The 15,096-nt window shown below is 41.2% G+C and overlaps 1 protein-coding gene across 4 annotated transcripts in view; it reads left to right on the top strand.

Moving 5' to 3' along the window:
• Nucleotides 1-15,096, top strand: part of FBN2 (fibrillin 2) — a 262,374-nt gene that overhangs the window by 42,277 nt on the left and 205,001 nt on the right. For all 4 annotated transcript variants that reach the window (XM_019516863.1, XM_019516864.1, XM_019516865.1 and 1 more), the window contains exon 3: nt 10,021-10,146. In XM_019516863.1, coding sequence (XP_019372408.1) covers nt 10,021-10,146 — 126 coding nt within the window. The remainder of the gene's footprint in view (nt 1-10,020; nt 10,147-15,096) is intronic.

Raw genomic sequence — 15,096 nt, 5'->3', positions numbered from 1 at the left:
AGTGGCCCATGCTGCAGCCTGGGGGTGGCTCCCTGGGGATGTGCAGGGGTTGCAGCGGGCCCAGGACATTGTCAGGTTTGACTTTGCCTTGCGGCTTAGCAGTGTGTGTGTGTGTGCATCTGGTTCTGTATGCATCTGTGTGTGTGTATGTCTATGTGTGTGCCTGTATGTCTGGTTCTGTCTGCACGTGTGTGTCTGGTTCTGTGTCTGTGTGCACACATATGTCTGGTTCTGTGTGTGTGCATACATCTGTTCTGTGGGTGTGTTTGTGCGTGGTTCTTTGTGTTTGTGTGCATGTGGGTCAGTGTCTGTGTGTGTGTGTGGTTCTCTCTGTCTCCTTTTTTCTCTCCTTTTTTTCCTTTTTTTCTCTTTGTCTTTTTTTTCTCTATTCCTCTCTTTTTTCTCTCCTCTTTTTCTATTCTTTCTCTCTTTCTCTTTTTTTCTGTCTTTCATCACAACATGCTTAACAAAAAAAGTATAAAAAACAACAAAGACAGTATATGAAGTTCAATTTATTGTCACCAGGTTTAGAATTATTAGAAAACCTGGCATTTACTGTGGGGCAAAAAAAAATTTATGATGATTAACTATATTAATATGCAGCTGTCCTGCCATGTACCCCCTGCCCCACTTTTGTTTTCCTGGCACGTTGGCACTCTAGCACCTTACAAGGTAGACATTGTGGTTTTTTCAGCACTCTGGCCAAAAATGTTACCTACCCGTGTGTCACGGGATGGCTAGGCTCTATGAGTGTATCAGCCGTTAGGCTGCTGGGTTCAGGATCGAGGAGGTAAGTCGGGAGTGAAGTAAAGGCAAATTTACTTATAGCTTAGCATACAACAGTTAACAGAAAGGTTAATGTGACAAACAGAGAGTACAGTAATAAAGAGCTAATAGGGAATAATAACAACAGATAGACAGAATGACAAAGAGTTCCCACATGGGATTGGCAACTTATTGGCAGTCCCTCTATGCCAGGTGCGCGCCAAGTTGTTCTAGCGAAGTCAGGCGTCCCCGGTTAACGCTGTCCGAGGGGTCACCCGGAAGGTCCCTTGGTCAGGATCCTGTCCTCACTCACACTGGGAGTCTGGGGTCCAGGCTTGGTACAACGATGGTCCTTCTGTCCCGTCCTTCTAACTGGTCACTTGACATGCACATTCCTTTATGCCTTATCTTATGCTAATCTGTTGGCTTTAGAGCCACTCACAATCTTGCCCTATAGCTGTTACCCTATGGGATCAAAAGACATTAGAAATTATCATGAAAGGTTACCGCCCGAACTCGGATTTACCCAATAAGCAATTTATACCATGTTACTTTGAGGTTTGAAATTAGCATTACTCTGCCCTTAGTTTCTTATTCGTGGATTCTCTGGAAAGTGCTAATTATATTAGATGGTCAGATCTTGTTATGGCTTGACCTTTAAAAAACCTGTTAGATCAGCTCATCTTGTAGCTCTGCTTATTTTGGGGGCCCATGATCAGTGCAAACAGTTAGATTCAACACTGGTTAAATTGTGACATGCAAATTCCACTTGCAGGTTGCAAACTTACAAGCTTTGCATTAGCTAATCTTAACTGCATAGACCATTGGCTGAATGCCTCCAAGAGCATATATTTATTGCTCCTGATAGTAACCCCTCTGGTTCTGGCTACCACACCAATGCTCTAGGGCAGGTGTTCCCAACCACCAGGCTGCGACCCGGTACCGGGCTGCAACAGGTTGGCTGCTGGGCTGCGGCTTCTGCTGCTGGCAGTCATGTGTGTAGAGTTAAAGCTGAGAGGTGGGGCAGCCCCAGGAGGGAGGCTGCCGGCTCTGTGAGCCCCATCACGCTACCTCCACCATGGACATAGCCAGTGAGGCCACTGCCCGCCCACCAGGTACTGGGGCCTGTGCCGGGCTGGGCAGGAACCTGCAGCCCTGCCCATGGCTGGGAGTGGGGTAATGCGGGTGGGGAAATGGCTGGGGCAGAGGACGGCGAGGCATGCTTCTAGGCGAAGCAGCAGAATCCCTTCTTCCCGGGCAGCCCCAGCTGGGTCTCCCCAAGCCACTGCCTACATATCCTCCTGCCCTGCAGGGTTCCCCCGGTGCCCTAACCTGATCCACTCCTCGCAACCCCTCCCCCCACCCCACAATTTAAAAAAAGGTTAAATATGCAAATTATATGTACATATGTAACTTAGATCTAAGTATATAAATTAGATCTAAATATGTAAATTGGCTCATTTAATGGTCTGCAGTATAAAAAGGTTGGGAACCCCTGCTCTAGGGTGAATTTGGGGTGGGGGGGTTGATATTTCTATTGTACCCAGTAGCATATAGCTAGGAGATGGAGCTAAGGATGCACTGGGATGTGAAATCCATTCATTACTGTTCCCTCCCACACAAAATTTTCATAGTGACAACCCAGACCTCAGTTTTTACCCAGTCTAATTTTAGTTAAAATCTCTTTGTCTTCAATGAGGGTTTGATAGAGTAAAATAGAAGGCCCAGTCATACAAATGATTACACATGAAGTTGTGAATGAAGTTATGAGTTAAGTATTTGCAGGATAGGGCCTCTGGGAAGGATATCAGGAGTTGAGGCAATGTCTGAAAATATGTGTACAGAAGGAGGATCTAGTTAATAGAGGCTCCATTGTTTTAATGTTACTTTTTATTTAAAATATTATACAGAACTGATCTCACTACTGAGTATTCTACCCACTCCCTTCACTTCCACTCCTTCAGTGTGTAAAGCCAGATCAAACATTACTTGGTGGTTGCAAAGGAGCAAAACCTATAGCTTATATACCGGCAAAACTCCAGTTTTCAATGGGAGTGGTAAAACTGAATATAGCTTTTCACTTAATATGGTGGGTTTTTAGATTCTCTGCTGTATCCGTTGGCCTTAAACATCCAGATGTATTTTATTTGGGGAGAGGTGAGTAGGGCAGGGGTTAAATTTTCTTTTGGCTGTGATCCCTAGAAGGGTTCAGGTCATGTTTTCTGTATCTTAATAGATATTGCCCTGAACCCTGCTGCACTTTAAATATATTTATTGTTTGCCAGTATTTACTTCATTCTCCTCTTTTAGAAACATTTCAGGAATAGTCTAAGTTCTGCTTACAGGAAATATTGAGGGGGTGGGGGTGGAGTTTGCATTTATTCCTGAAACTGAACTTGTATTAGAGTAACATGGGAACTTTTCCTCAATAAACATTGCAGAATTTATACAATGGCAGGCTACATAGGACACCCATTTGTGTCTGTTTGTATCCACATGTATCCATGCATGGTTTCCTTATGAAGGCACTTATCTGATGAATCTGGTCCATAATATTTATGCAACCCAGGTCTAATATTTCTTTATTTACAAGTTTTTCTGTGGCCCAGATTAATATGCTGGCTACAAAAGACCAACTCACCGGATCATAATAAATTATAATTTATTGTATGGGATGTGAAATGACCAATAAAATCATAAATGCAAACTGAGTTATGAGGGGTACTGGCCACCTTAACACACACTGACATACACATACACACACAATTGCTGCAATAGTAGTGTAGCACTGATGTTGCTTATACCTATCCAAGACCCTACAGTTCTGCTGTCGATGGACAGGTGAAGCTTCTCTGAGGTGGCATCTTCTTCAGAAGGGGGTCACTAGCTTTGTCCTTCTGTCTTGGTAGGTTGGGTGCTGGATGAGAGGGCGCTGCTGAGCGACATGCTTAACTGACTTTTATCCCTTCTGTGGCAGACTTCTGTGATTCCCCAGCATCATCTTGGCTGCCCTGTCCAGAGGTTGCTGTCCCACGTGGGTCTTGTGTAGTGCATGACAGCTGTCAGTCACAGTTACTGGGGTTTTGCCTGATGGTGCAGTTTTGGGAGTTCACCTTTGACTTGATTGACTTAATGGCTGTATTGTCATGGGTTACAGGAATAGTCAATAGGGTGGGTGGTCAGTTCCAGGAATCGGTCTCCAGTATTGATCAACTCAAACTGGATATCTTCTTCCTGTCAGTCTGTGGCTCAGAGCTGTTAATTGCCACTTGTTAACTTGCAACTGCAGCTGCCTCTGCCTATTACTTGATCACTTACTCACTCATATTTGCTCCCATTCATTCAGGAAACCAGCCCCAATGCAGGGATACAACTCCAGTGATTACAATTCCAATGCATTCTTACAATAATAGTTCTAGTAATACAAGGTATGACTTTAAAGAAAAATACATTTGTTAAAAGTTAAAAGGTATTAAATATAAAATACAGAATGCCAGGGTAAAGATGAGACAGATGAAATATAAAAAGAAATATACCTTAATCAATAAATGCAAATGTGAATTAGTGAGGATTAACTGTCACTGGGGACAATAAGTGAATAACAGTTTAGATGCATAAACTTTAGGCAGATATGGGAAGTTTGCTTTGGGAAATAGGTTTTAATCAAAGCAGAAATGTGTTCATAATATATTTACAGTCATGTTTTCAATGCACCTTGGCTTTTCTTGTCTCTTATAGGCTTTGCTTTGAAGTGGATATTTTAGTTCTTTTATTTTCTTTAGTGACACTTAGCTCAATTGATATGTAGATGTAGTTTGTAGGTTTCTCCTACACCTATAGAAACCCATTTCAGCTTTCTGGCTTGCTCAGAGTCTTGCCACACCCATGCAATATGTGCGCTAGGCCTCTGCAAGAAGGGCTTCTTTTTACAAATAGAATGTTCACAGTTTTTGAAGCCATTTTGTGATATATTGGTCTTCAAGCATTTTACTATGATCAAAATAAATAGAATTTCACAGACTTCTAGTTTTTTAAAGCATAGTAGTAGTAGTTTGGGGAGTTTATTCATCTCTCAGTACTCACAGAAGTTACATCTCTGGGTCCCGAGGACTATGCATTTCATCAGAGCTACATTTTGCCTAGTCCTTATGTGAAGGTAGAATGAGAAAGAAAGCTTTCATTATATTTCCTGATTCATAGATGATGGGCTGTATTATCTTACTTGGACACAAGGAAATTAAGTTGCAAATATGGCACTTCCCTTGAAGGAATGCTGTAGTGTATCCTGTCAGGAAACTTTACAGGGCAAAATGATTCCAGTGCTCCCACTTTCAGTGGTGTGTTTCTGGAGCACTTATATTTCAGGACTACAAACTAACTTTTTTAGTCTAAGCCCAATGCCAAGATGGAAACTGCCTTTTAAGAAACAGATTCTTTTCTATTTTTTGTTTCCTTGTATAACATTCTAGTTCATTACAGTGCACTGGTTAAATTCAAACTTAATATTACATTAGACTACAGTATAGCTTAAAATACTTCCAGAACTTAAAAGTTTCTGAGACCCCTTTTTTGCTATATTTGCCAAGTTATTCATCATATCCTGCTCACTGTAAGGTTTACTGTAAAAACCATGAATTCTGGCTGACAAGTAGCCAGGCTGTTTTCTCTGGCAGACAGCTATCCTATTAATACCTACAGCTGGGATGTTTATTCCACACATTTAGAACCAGTTCTCACTGAGTGTGCCCAGTTTTATCATCTGAGGTGTAACATCAGAAGTGCAGCCACTCAGACCAGTAAGCATATTTTAGTTTATGGTGATGTCCTCTTTAATGATCTTAGGAGTATTTCCCCAAAGAGTATTAATTTACACTCTTTTTTAAGGGATGGGACGAGGGAATAAGAGAACTTCTCCAGCCATCCAGGCTCAATGTAGCTCTTTCTGAGGTAAAATCTCAGATTTTCCAGTCAGTACTAATGGAGGATGTTTTTTTTTTATGTGTATGTCCATATACAAGGTTTGGAAACAAAACAGGTGTTCCTTAAAAACTAGTGGCAAGAAAAAGACAAAGTATTTTTTGACCTGATTCTGGTACAACACATAGGAAGGGCCTCTGCTGCAACAAATCAAGGGGAGGGGTGAAGGATAGTATAGGATAGTGTGCCGCCTGCAACCCTGTGCCAGCCCTCCACCTTCTTTTGCTCTGGTATGTCCAGCCTTTACTCAGTTTGCTCCACAGTGGCAGAGTTACTTCACTGGCTGTGTACACATATTCAGATGATCAAAAACAGCTCCCTAGGGTTTGTTCTCTTGGTAGAAAAACTTATCTAGAAATGCCTGAACAGACGTTTGAATGCTGAGCCCGTGAAGAACAGAGAGCTTGCAGTCCTGACTCTGTGCATCCAGAGGGTCCCTGTGCACACATCTCAGCATGGCTCCAGGCTTCCTCAGTCTACCTGGAGACAGATGATAGAGGTGCACAGGGCAGCCATGTTTGGCTAACACAGACTGCTCAGGTCAGCTTGCGTCTCCCTGAAGCACAACGTGGGATTATGATGGGGTTATGTTCTGATCATTGCTTAGCTGGAACAATAATGTCCAGCATAAACGATACATTGTCTCCAGGGGTGAGAGGTAGTGCTAGAGCAGAGCACCCTTGGGAGAGGTGGTGCTAGAGTAGAGCACCCTGGGATACTGGAAGACTGTTCTGTGGCTTTTCTTAGAAGAGCACATGTACAGGCATTCACTGTCCCAGGAAACACTCCTCAAGGAGTGATTTAACTCTAATTGTTCCAAGGTTATTCTCCTTCCAAAACAACCATTTTTGGTCTGCAAAAAACATCTTGAACATCTAGGTACTCATGGTTTCCCCTGGGAAAGCGGCAACTCTCCCAATAAAAATCAAATGTCTATACATAGCCAGTGTGCTCTGTGTGCAGAAGAATAGTACAGCAGAGGGGTCTAGCCTTTATGACCTTCAGAATCCTTCAGATTCTACCCTACATTATGTTACTTGGAAGAAATCTGATTTCTAAAAATGTAGTTAAAATGCAATAAAGAGTACAAAATCATGTACTGATGATTGGAACCTACGTTTATCATCCAAGTGCTGATTTTGTGTTTTGTTTTTAAATAGAAAGTAGTGTCCATTAAAGTAGCACATAATGGAATATAATATAGAAACTAAATAGGAAACTTGAAAGTTTGAACAAGCATCTGTTTTTTTGGTAGAATATTTCTACGTGCATTCCATTTAGTCACAACTCTCCTTCTTACTCAATAATAAAAATGTAAGCTATAAAAGTTTCAGGGACAAGGCAAAGGGCCTTGGTAGGCTAAAGAGTGAAATGAGTGTCTGTGACTGGTGCTAAGCAGACCATCCTGGAGTCAGGCATCTCTCAGTAAAACAAGCACAGTAACAAAGAGGGACAACTGCAGTGTAATCTCCAAATTACGTTTCCAGTGGGGTTGAACCCTGAAGGGAGGGCATGTTAGAACAGGTGAGAGTGTTATGAATCTTCTTAGCTGAAATTGCTGATGTGAGAAGGCCTCTGTTCAAAATAAGTAAATAAATACAACACTCTTAAAATTATTTTTGCACAATTAATTCAGCTCTGTTTCTTGCCTTTCCATGTAATATGGTTTTTAAATATATTTTTTAAAATTTTATGTGTGTGGAGAAAATATCACTCTTGTTTAAATCAGTTACCAGTTATGTTAGAGTTACACTGCATGAAAAATTTCTACGAGGCATGCAACAGGTTCCGGTTCTGTTTTGATTTATACACATGGTTTCATTTCACTGGATTAATCATGTGGTAACCAGTTCACCACATCATCTATTGTTTTTTAATAGAGTAGATTCATGCAAGATTTCAGAAACTTCCTTGTGAAATTACTTGGTTTAGATTTGTACTATCATTTAGGAACTGACACTTCTTCAGTGGTTACCTGTGAAGTTCCAGGTGAAAGTATTAACTTTTAGAATGTCTTAATCTGAAAAAATGGAACTTTCCTTTGAACTGTCCAGATCCCTAAAAAGTATAGGTTCTGTGTATGTGTTTAAGATACCAGTTAAAGACTGCCAATGAAGTTATACTTTAATAAAATAAAAGAAGGTACCAAGCCATGGTATATGGTATCTTAGAGTTTAAGAAATTATGTGGCATCTTTTTAGAATTTTCAGTGGATTATTTTCATACTTCTTTTCTCTTGCAATTTAATGAGTCTATTCAGATTATTTTTTCTTTCCATTTGGTAAACGTTTTTCAACTATATCCCTATTAGACTATATTCTGCTGCTCCTTCTGCTGCTCTTTCTCTTTCTCTTTCTTCATTTTAGTCAGCAGTTTCTTTATAAGTTTGACACTGTGCAAAAACATATGGTCTTGTTCTGAAGGGAGATCTGGAGATCTACCAGATTTGGGATTGACTCTTTTGACCTTTCTAGATAGAAGGTCAAAATCAGAGCCATTCCCAAATTTTATGTGGGACCTCTGCAAGGTGCTTCTCAGATTCCTTTCCTTAGAGCAACCTTCTGCATATTTTACCATGAGAAGGATGATCAGGATTCAGAAGTGGGTTTTTTTTTTACTTTTTTATGGAGCACAACATTCTTATATTCACTTAGAACCCAAGTGCATAAAAGCATACTGAGCCAAAATCATCAAGCTTTGCCTGGCTTTGGGTTTAAACCATACAAACCCCACAGTTTCATGTGGTTTTAAGTGGAAAACATAAGTCAGCCCAAGTTGGTTGGAAACTTGGCCCAAGCTTGATTTAGAATGTATCCCAGGTTTAATACAAAAACTGAAACTTGCAACTTTTAAGTTGGCTGCAGGTGGCATTAAGAGAGTTCCTCAGAGCTCTAACATACAGAGGTCAACATAAAAAATATGGCTGGAATTACCTACAAAAATAACTCTAAATATAAAAGAACATTAAGGTAGCAAAGTCAAGTACTCAACAGTTAGGCAACATTTGATGTTTGAAACAGGTCCTATGTGCATGTGAATTACTTTAAAGATTGCATACTGTTTTTATTACTTTTCCCATTTCTTCCACACCAGCCTATTTTGTGCTTCTCTCATCCCAGCATTCCATTCCTCTTTCTCTTCTTCCTCCTCACTGCATGTCCACCATCTGAGGCCATGTTGTTCTGGTTTATGTGCTCATTTTTGGTAACCAGTGAACACCTGCATGCAGGCTTTGGTCAGAACTTGCTTCTGGGAATTGGTTTTCTTAGTTCATGTTCATGTCTCAGTTCCATGCAAAATTGTTTCAGTATTGAGGTGAGATGATTGATTTCAGTGGAAATGACTATTTGAATAAATACTGTTTATATGAAAGAATGCAAGATGAGTTCATGCTTCTAAAGAAAATTATCCAAATTTATGTGTTGCTTGAGCATGGCAAAAGGGCTGGAAAGCAACTGGATCAGATCCATGTAGCTAAGAATTCTTGCAGCGTGGGAGAGCAGTCCTTGTATCACCTTTCCCTTTATAATCCAGAGTAGGAGCATGGGCTGTAAGAAACTGCATTTCACCTATATTCAGTTGTTGTGTGGTACCTCTGGCATCCGCAAATGCATTTGGCATCACCAGATAAAACTGATCAGCTGCGCTGGGATGTGTCATGATCCACTTCTTTGTAGAGGAGGAAAGCTGTGGGAAAGCTGCATAGGCACTCCAGACATTTGAGGGGCCTGATCCTGAGTGAGAATTTCTTGGTGTGCAGGACTGGGCTCCTCAAGCTTCTGGGCCACTGTGTAGGGAGGTTGGTGAGTGTGGGTAGCTCTGGCCTGCCTAAGCTCTCTTGGCACAAAGAAAATAGACATCCATCACTAAATAGCAGCACAAATTAATACCCCCCTTTGTTGCAGCTACATATTTTAGGCATTTGTGCTGCAACAAGGGGCAAGGACATCTCTTTACTTGGCTTCTGTGCCTCAGTAAAAAAGTTAAGTATAAAAGTAGCTTCCAGATTGCTCTACTCTGCTCTAGAGTTTAGCATGGTAGAGGACTGAAACATACAGGAAAGTCAACATTGTGTATGAGCCGCCTGTTTTAAACAGACCGGCTGTAAGTGCTCCGCAACCACAAGTGTTCCATTGCTGAGTTTTGGACAACTGCAATGCATTATTAAATCTGAACTTTATACTAACTGCGTGTAATGCCTTTCATTAGAAAAAAATCTCTTAAAACCTTATATACAAATATTTAGTTGATTGATTAATTGATTTCCTCTTTGAACAGATATTGATGAATGCAGCATCATTCCAGGAATCTGTGAAGGTGGTGAGTGTTCTAACACTGTTGGAAGTTATTTCTGTATCTGTCCACGTGGCTATGTCTCATCTACAGATGGCTCCCGCTGCATTGGTAAGTATACCATTCTATGGGCTTTTGGGACGTTTTCAAGACAGGTTGTGTCATTACTGCAGTCTGTAAGCTTGGTACATGCCCACCTTAAAAGTTAACTTTTTTTTCCAGGAACCCACAGATGTGCACAGACTTACTGGTTTTTGTGTCACAACTCCAGCGTCCATTCAGCTATTCCACTCTGCTTTTCCTTTTAGAGTGCCACAGCTGAAAGTAGTTTTTGGGAGTACAGATTTCTCCTTATGGGCTGTCGTATAGTATTCCCCTTCCTGGTGCATTAAATATATCATATTTACTTAAATAGAAGATGAGGTTTTCTCTCCTCAGTCAGCATGGGGCAAAAGCCACTTATCTTATAATCACACATAAAGAAACCTCATTAAACAGATTATCTATCTTTAAACTGCTGCCAAAGGCAGCATGTGCCCAGTAATGGAAACCAACTACAAAGCTAATTAAATATAGCCAGCACTGAGCATGACTGTAAAACATATTGTCCACATGGGGTAAGCATACTAATGTATATGACAAGGATAGGTTAGCATAATCCGTTTAAATAAGATATACGGTAATGCCCGTAGCATGCTATCCTCCACAGCACCAACTCTTTTTCAAGTCATGGTGAACCACTACATTAAATACATTTCAACTTCTTCACTCCCACAGCTGAGCTGCACCTTTCTTTCCCATTTCCACTGATTCCTGTTGCTTCACCAGCCTTAAATGGCTGGAAAACATCACCAAATGGGGCCTGAAATGATTCACCTGGAATCTCTGTCACCCCTTGAGCCTGGCATGTATGATTAGTATAGCCCCACCCTCCATGAGGTGGAGCTGGGCCAGGTTTCCCTGTGCCTCATCTGCATATACATTTTTGGAGCATCCCAGGGATTCTGGCAAAAACACCCAGTTCCAGTGCTGAGTGGGGGCTAATTGGCACAAGGGTCTTTGTGTGTGTGGTGGGGGGTTTCTGGAGTATACACAAACATACAGAGCAGTGCCAATCTGTGTGGTCACCATGGCTTGAAATGGTGACCACACAGGTTGTCTACCTACAGTTGCCTGAGGGCCATTTCAGTGTTGTCCCATTTCTCCTTCCTAAGCAGGCTTCTCACATTCACTGAAGCTATAAGGATCCCCATGAGCAAAAATGTGCTGGGGGGGGTTGGGCCTGTAGCTTTCTCATTTCTCTTGTTTAAGCTTAGAGGTTTTCAGGCTCTCTTCCCTCTCCTGACCCATCTGTTCCATCTGTTTGTGGGCCCCTTTCTGGGATCATGGCCACTTCTGCTGTCTGGTCTATGTTTGAGGGAACCTGGCTTTCTTCTGGTAGCTTTTGTTGAACCCAAAGGCAAAACTCGCATTGATTACAAAGAAGCAAGATTGTATTCTTACTTAATATTTCAAGATTTATCTTAGGTAGGCATAATTAACTTCTAAATGCAAATATTAGAAAGGCAGTCATAAACTTAGAAGATCTCTAGAGGAAATGTAATTAATTAGTATTTAATTTAGCTGGAGTGGGTTTTTCCCTTTGTAAGAATAAAGCAAGTATCAAATTTCACTACAGTAAAGCTCTGTGGATCTGACTTCTAAACATCTGTATCTTTTTTACAGTCAGTGTGGTTTTAGATCTGGTAATACGTATCACACATTTCTTCACTGTTTTATACCTGTGTGTATACCAAATGTATGGAGTTTTAAATGTGATGATAATTTGATTAAGATAGCATTCATTCTGTGCAAGAAACCATTAGCTGTTATTGAACAGTCTTCTGTCATTTATAAAACAATTTTTTGAGGTGATCTTGAAACTAATATATATGAAACTGCTCATCCTCAGGATAATGCAGCTGCAGTTTGATATACCACATCTTTAAAAAGGTAGTGTAATGGTTTTCCCGCTAATAGCATGCTTAATAAGGCATCTCTGATGATATAATACTATAAGAAAAGAAAAGTCTGTTGTGTTCAAAGAGAAAAAAGGGAGTTAGACACAATGCCCATTGAATTTTAACCTTGGCCTTCTCATAAATTAATAAACATAATAAGTAGCTCTTATATAGGGCTTTTCCTCCACTGTTCTAAAAAAAATCAGAGTTTTTATCACCATGTTACAGATGGGGAAACTGAAGCACAGAGGGATGAATTGATTACAGCAGACTAGTGGTGATTTAGTTCCACATTGTTTGCAAGTGATTCTATGCATGTAGTTTTCTGCACTCACAAGGAAGGACCACTGAAGTCCACATTTTTTGTTCATATTAGTTTTTGAATGTTAGCCTTCAATCACTTGTGCCTCATTTCAGACATACCAAGGATCTATGGCTTCTAACGTCTTCAGTCAGAAGTAGTTTTTCAGTAACTATAAAAATGAAGTGTCTAAATTAAGCACTCAGTATCTGCACTGCCCAATATTAGTGATATTTCTGAAAATATCTAGGCCACCACTTTGCAAGTTATACCACTTGGGAAAATTGCTGCAATCAGCCCAGCAGCCAGGAGCTGTGTGGTGCTGGCCCAGCCAAGCTGGAGCCAGAGTGGGAAGCAGCAGTGGTGCAGGGAGTGGTGGGGTGGGCCTGCAGGAGGGAAAGCAAGGAAACAGCAGGGGAGTGGTGGCTGCGGGCAAGTCCAGAGCCCATGCCAGTACCCTGGAATGGGCGGAGACCCAGGGTGGGGTGGCAGGAGTGGAGCCTGGGTGTTGGGGTCACATGAGATTCGCACATAGTCCACGACAGCCGCACATGATGGAGTCAGCAGCCTGGCCCCATCTCTCTCTTTCTCTCCCACTCACCATAACCCCACATCCTCCCACATCTCCCACCCCAGCCACATAGTCCATACCCACCCACCATACCCAGACACTGCACCCCCCCACACCTTACCACATACCCCCACATACTCCCCAAACACACCCTGCACATACATTCCCAGTAGGACTGTATTTTGAGCTATTTTGCAATCACCTCTAGATATACTTTGCAAGCATATAAATCGGTACAAAAATATTTTTAAATAAAATAAATTACAATAGAAGTTTGGGGTTTTTTTGGTATATGATTTGGGTTTTTTCTGGTTTCAAGATTGCAGCACCCTCCCTCCCAAAAGAAGCACTTCCAGGGCAAGGAAAGGGACTTCCAGTGGCAAAGGTCAGGGGTTAGGGGGTGGGACTTCCAGTCCAATATGGTGACTAGGGGCGGCAGGGCTACCTTTGTGGCCCTCGACTGCTCGCCAAAACTTGCTAAGGCCTTTCACACAAAATAATTGCCTGCCCCTGGAATAGAGACTGCTCAGGAAGGATATAAGTGGCAGATACTAAATTATTATATAAGTGTCCTATATTGTGTAATAATCAAAGGCCACATTTTTTAAGTTATACTATAAACCATTTGGCACAAAAAACTAAGGTGTCTAATGTCTAAGCTAAAGTGTCTCATGTCTAATTATGGGAACACACCAACTCTTAGGTAGGGTTAATCCTGCCCAGTCCATGCACAGGATTTGTTAACCAAACATTTTGCTATAAGCAAAGCAAGAAGGGTTGGATAAGTCTATTGTATATCATTTAGATGCTTAGTCTTGAAAACTTTCTGTAAACATCCTGATCTTCAAACCAAAATAGCTTACTGGGAGAAATAATATAATGATATTAGTATTACAAATCAGTTGATTCAGCTTAATTCCTTAAAACACTGAGCAGGAAATATATCTATTTTTGTCTTTTTTTAAAAGGAAATATTTTTTTACTTACATTATAATAACTATTGTCTATCCACTTATTGATAGTATAATACCGAAGTAGACCATCTCAAATTTTTAGTAGCTCATAACTGATTTTGGTTGTATTCATTTTTTCCTGTGGTCCTGTCCTGCTGCTCTTACCCAAGTTAAGTAATATCTTCCTTAGATTTCAGTCCCACTGATTTCAGCAGCACAATTGGGCAGAAGCATAACTGGTCAGTATTATACTCTGAGCAGCAGCAGTGCATGCTGCAATGGCAGAGATCCTCTGCTGCTGGGGGTGAAATATCTTCCCTTTTTGCCATCAACATGCACATCAAGCAACCGAAACCCATCAGCTTTCAGCTGCAAAAAAGGAGGCAGCATCCCTCCCAGCAGCAGCAAATCTCCTACTGCACACCTCAGTCACTTCTCTGCCCTTTCACTGCTCAAGCTGGAGAGATAATCACTTCAGGGACGGTGCAGGTGCAGGAGGAAAGGAAAGTAGGGACAGGGGACAGGAGGGTGAGCATCACTCAGGTCTATTTTGTACATATCTCGATTTAGGCAGCACATAAGGCTTGTGCTATGCTTCCCCACCTGGTAGTTGCATCTCCATATGTGCTGTAATGTGCAGTAGCTTATTTTACTGCATATTAAAGCATCATGTAAAAAAAGTGATTAAGCTAATGCTTGGTAAAATAGGCTACTGTTCATTAAGCATCACTTAAAAACTGTATGCATTCATTACTGCACATTAAGGCAGCCTGATGTGCATTTGTTTAGTGCCTCACATTGTAGGTACTAAATTTAATGTGCGTTAAGAAAAGCACCTTAATGTCCATGTAGATGCTCCCATTGTTACATAGGCCTGATATTGGGCTCAATTATGCATCTGTAGTTTTCATCTCTTTGTAAAGGACATCAGTTTAGTTGTCCCAGGAGCAGCATAGCAAGGAATCCAGCTTTGGAGACTCCAAAATATGGTATACTATCACTGCCTATCCAGGACTTCTAGAGAATGAATCCAAGGCTGTACCACTCTACATATATGTTATAGTAGGGGAATGGCATACACACAGCATATGTTTACCCTAACAACCCAGACCCATGGTCTGAGGAGGCTGTGCAGGTGTATATGTGGAGAGTAGGAGGTTCTTCACTCTTCCTAATGTTCCAGTGTTGGCTCCACAGTCTTTGTCACGTTTTGGCTAATAGAGATTAAATACAAGT

The sequence above is a fragment of the Gavialis gangeticus genome, unplaced genomic scaffold (assembly GCF_001723915.1).
Source record: "Gavialis gangeticus isolate Ggan-Ray unplaced genomic scaffold, GavGan_comp1, whole genome shotgun sequence".
In the NCBI taxonomy this organism is placed as follows: domain Eukaryota; kingdom Metazoa; phylum Chordata; order Crocodylia; family Gavialidae; genus Gavialis; species Gavialis gangeticus.
This window is presented reverse-complemented; position numbering and strand designations above follow the sequence as displayed.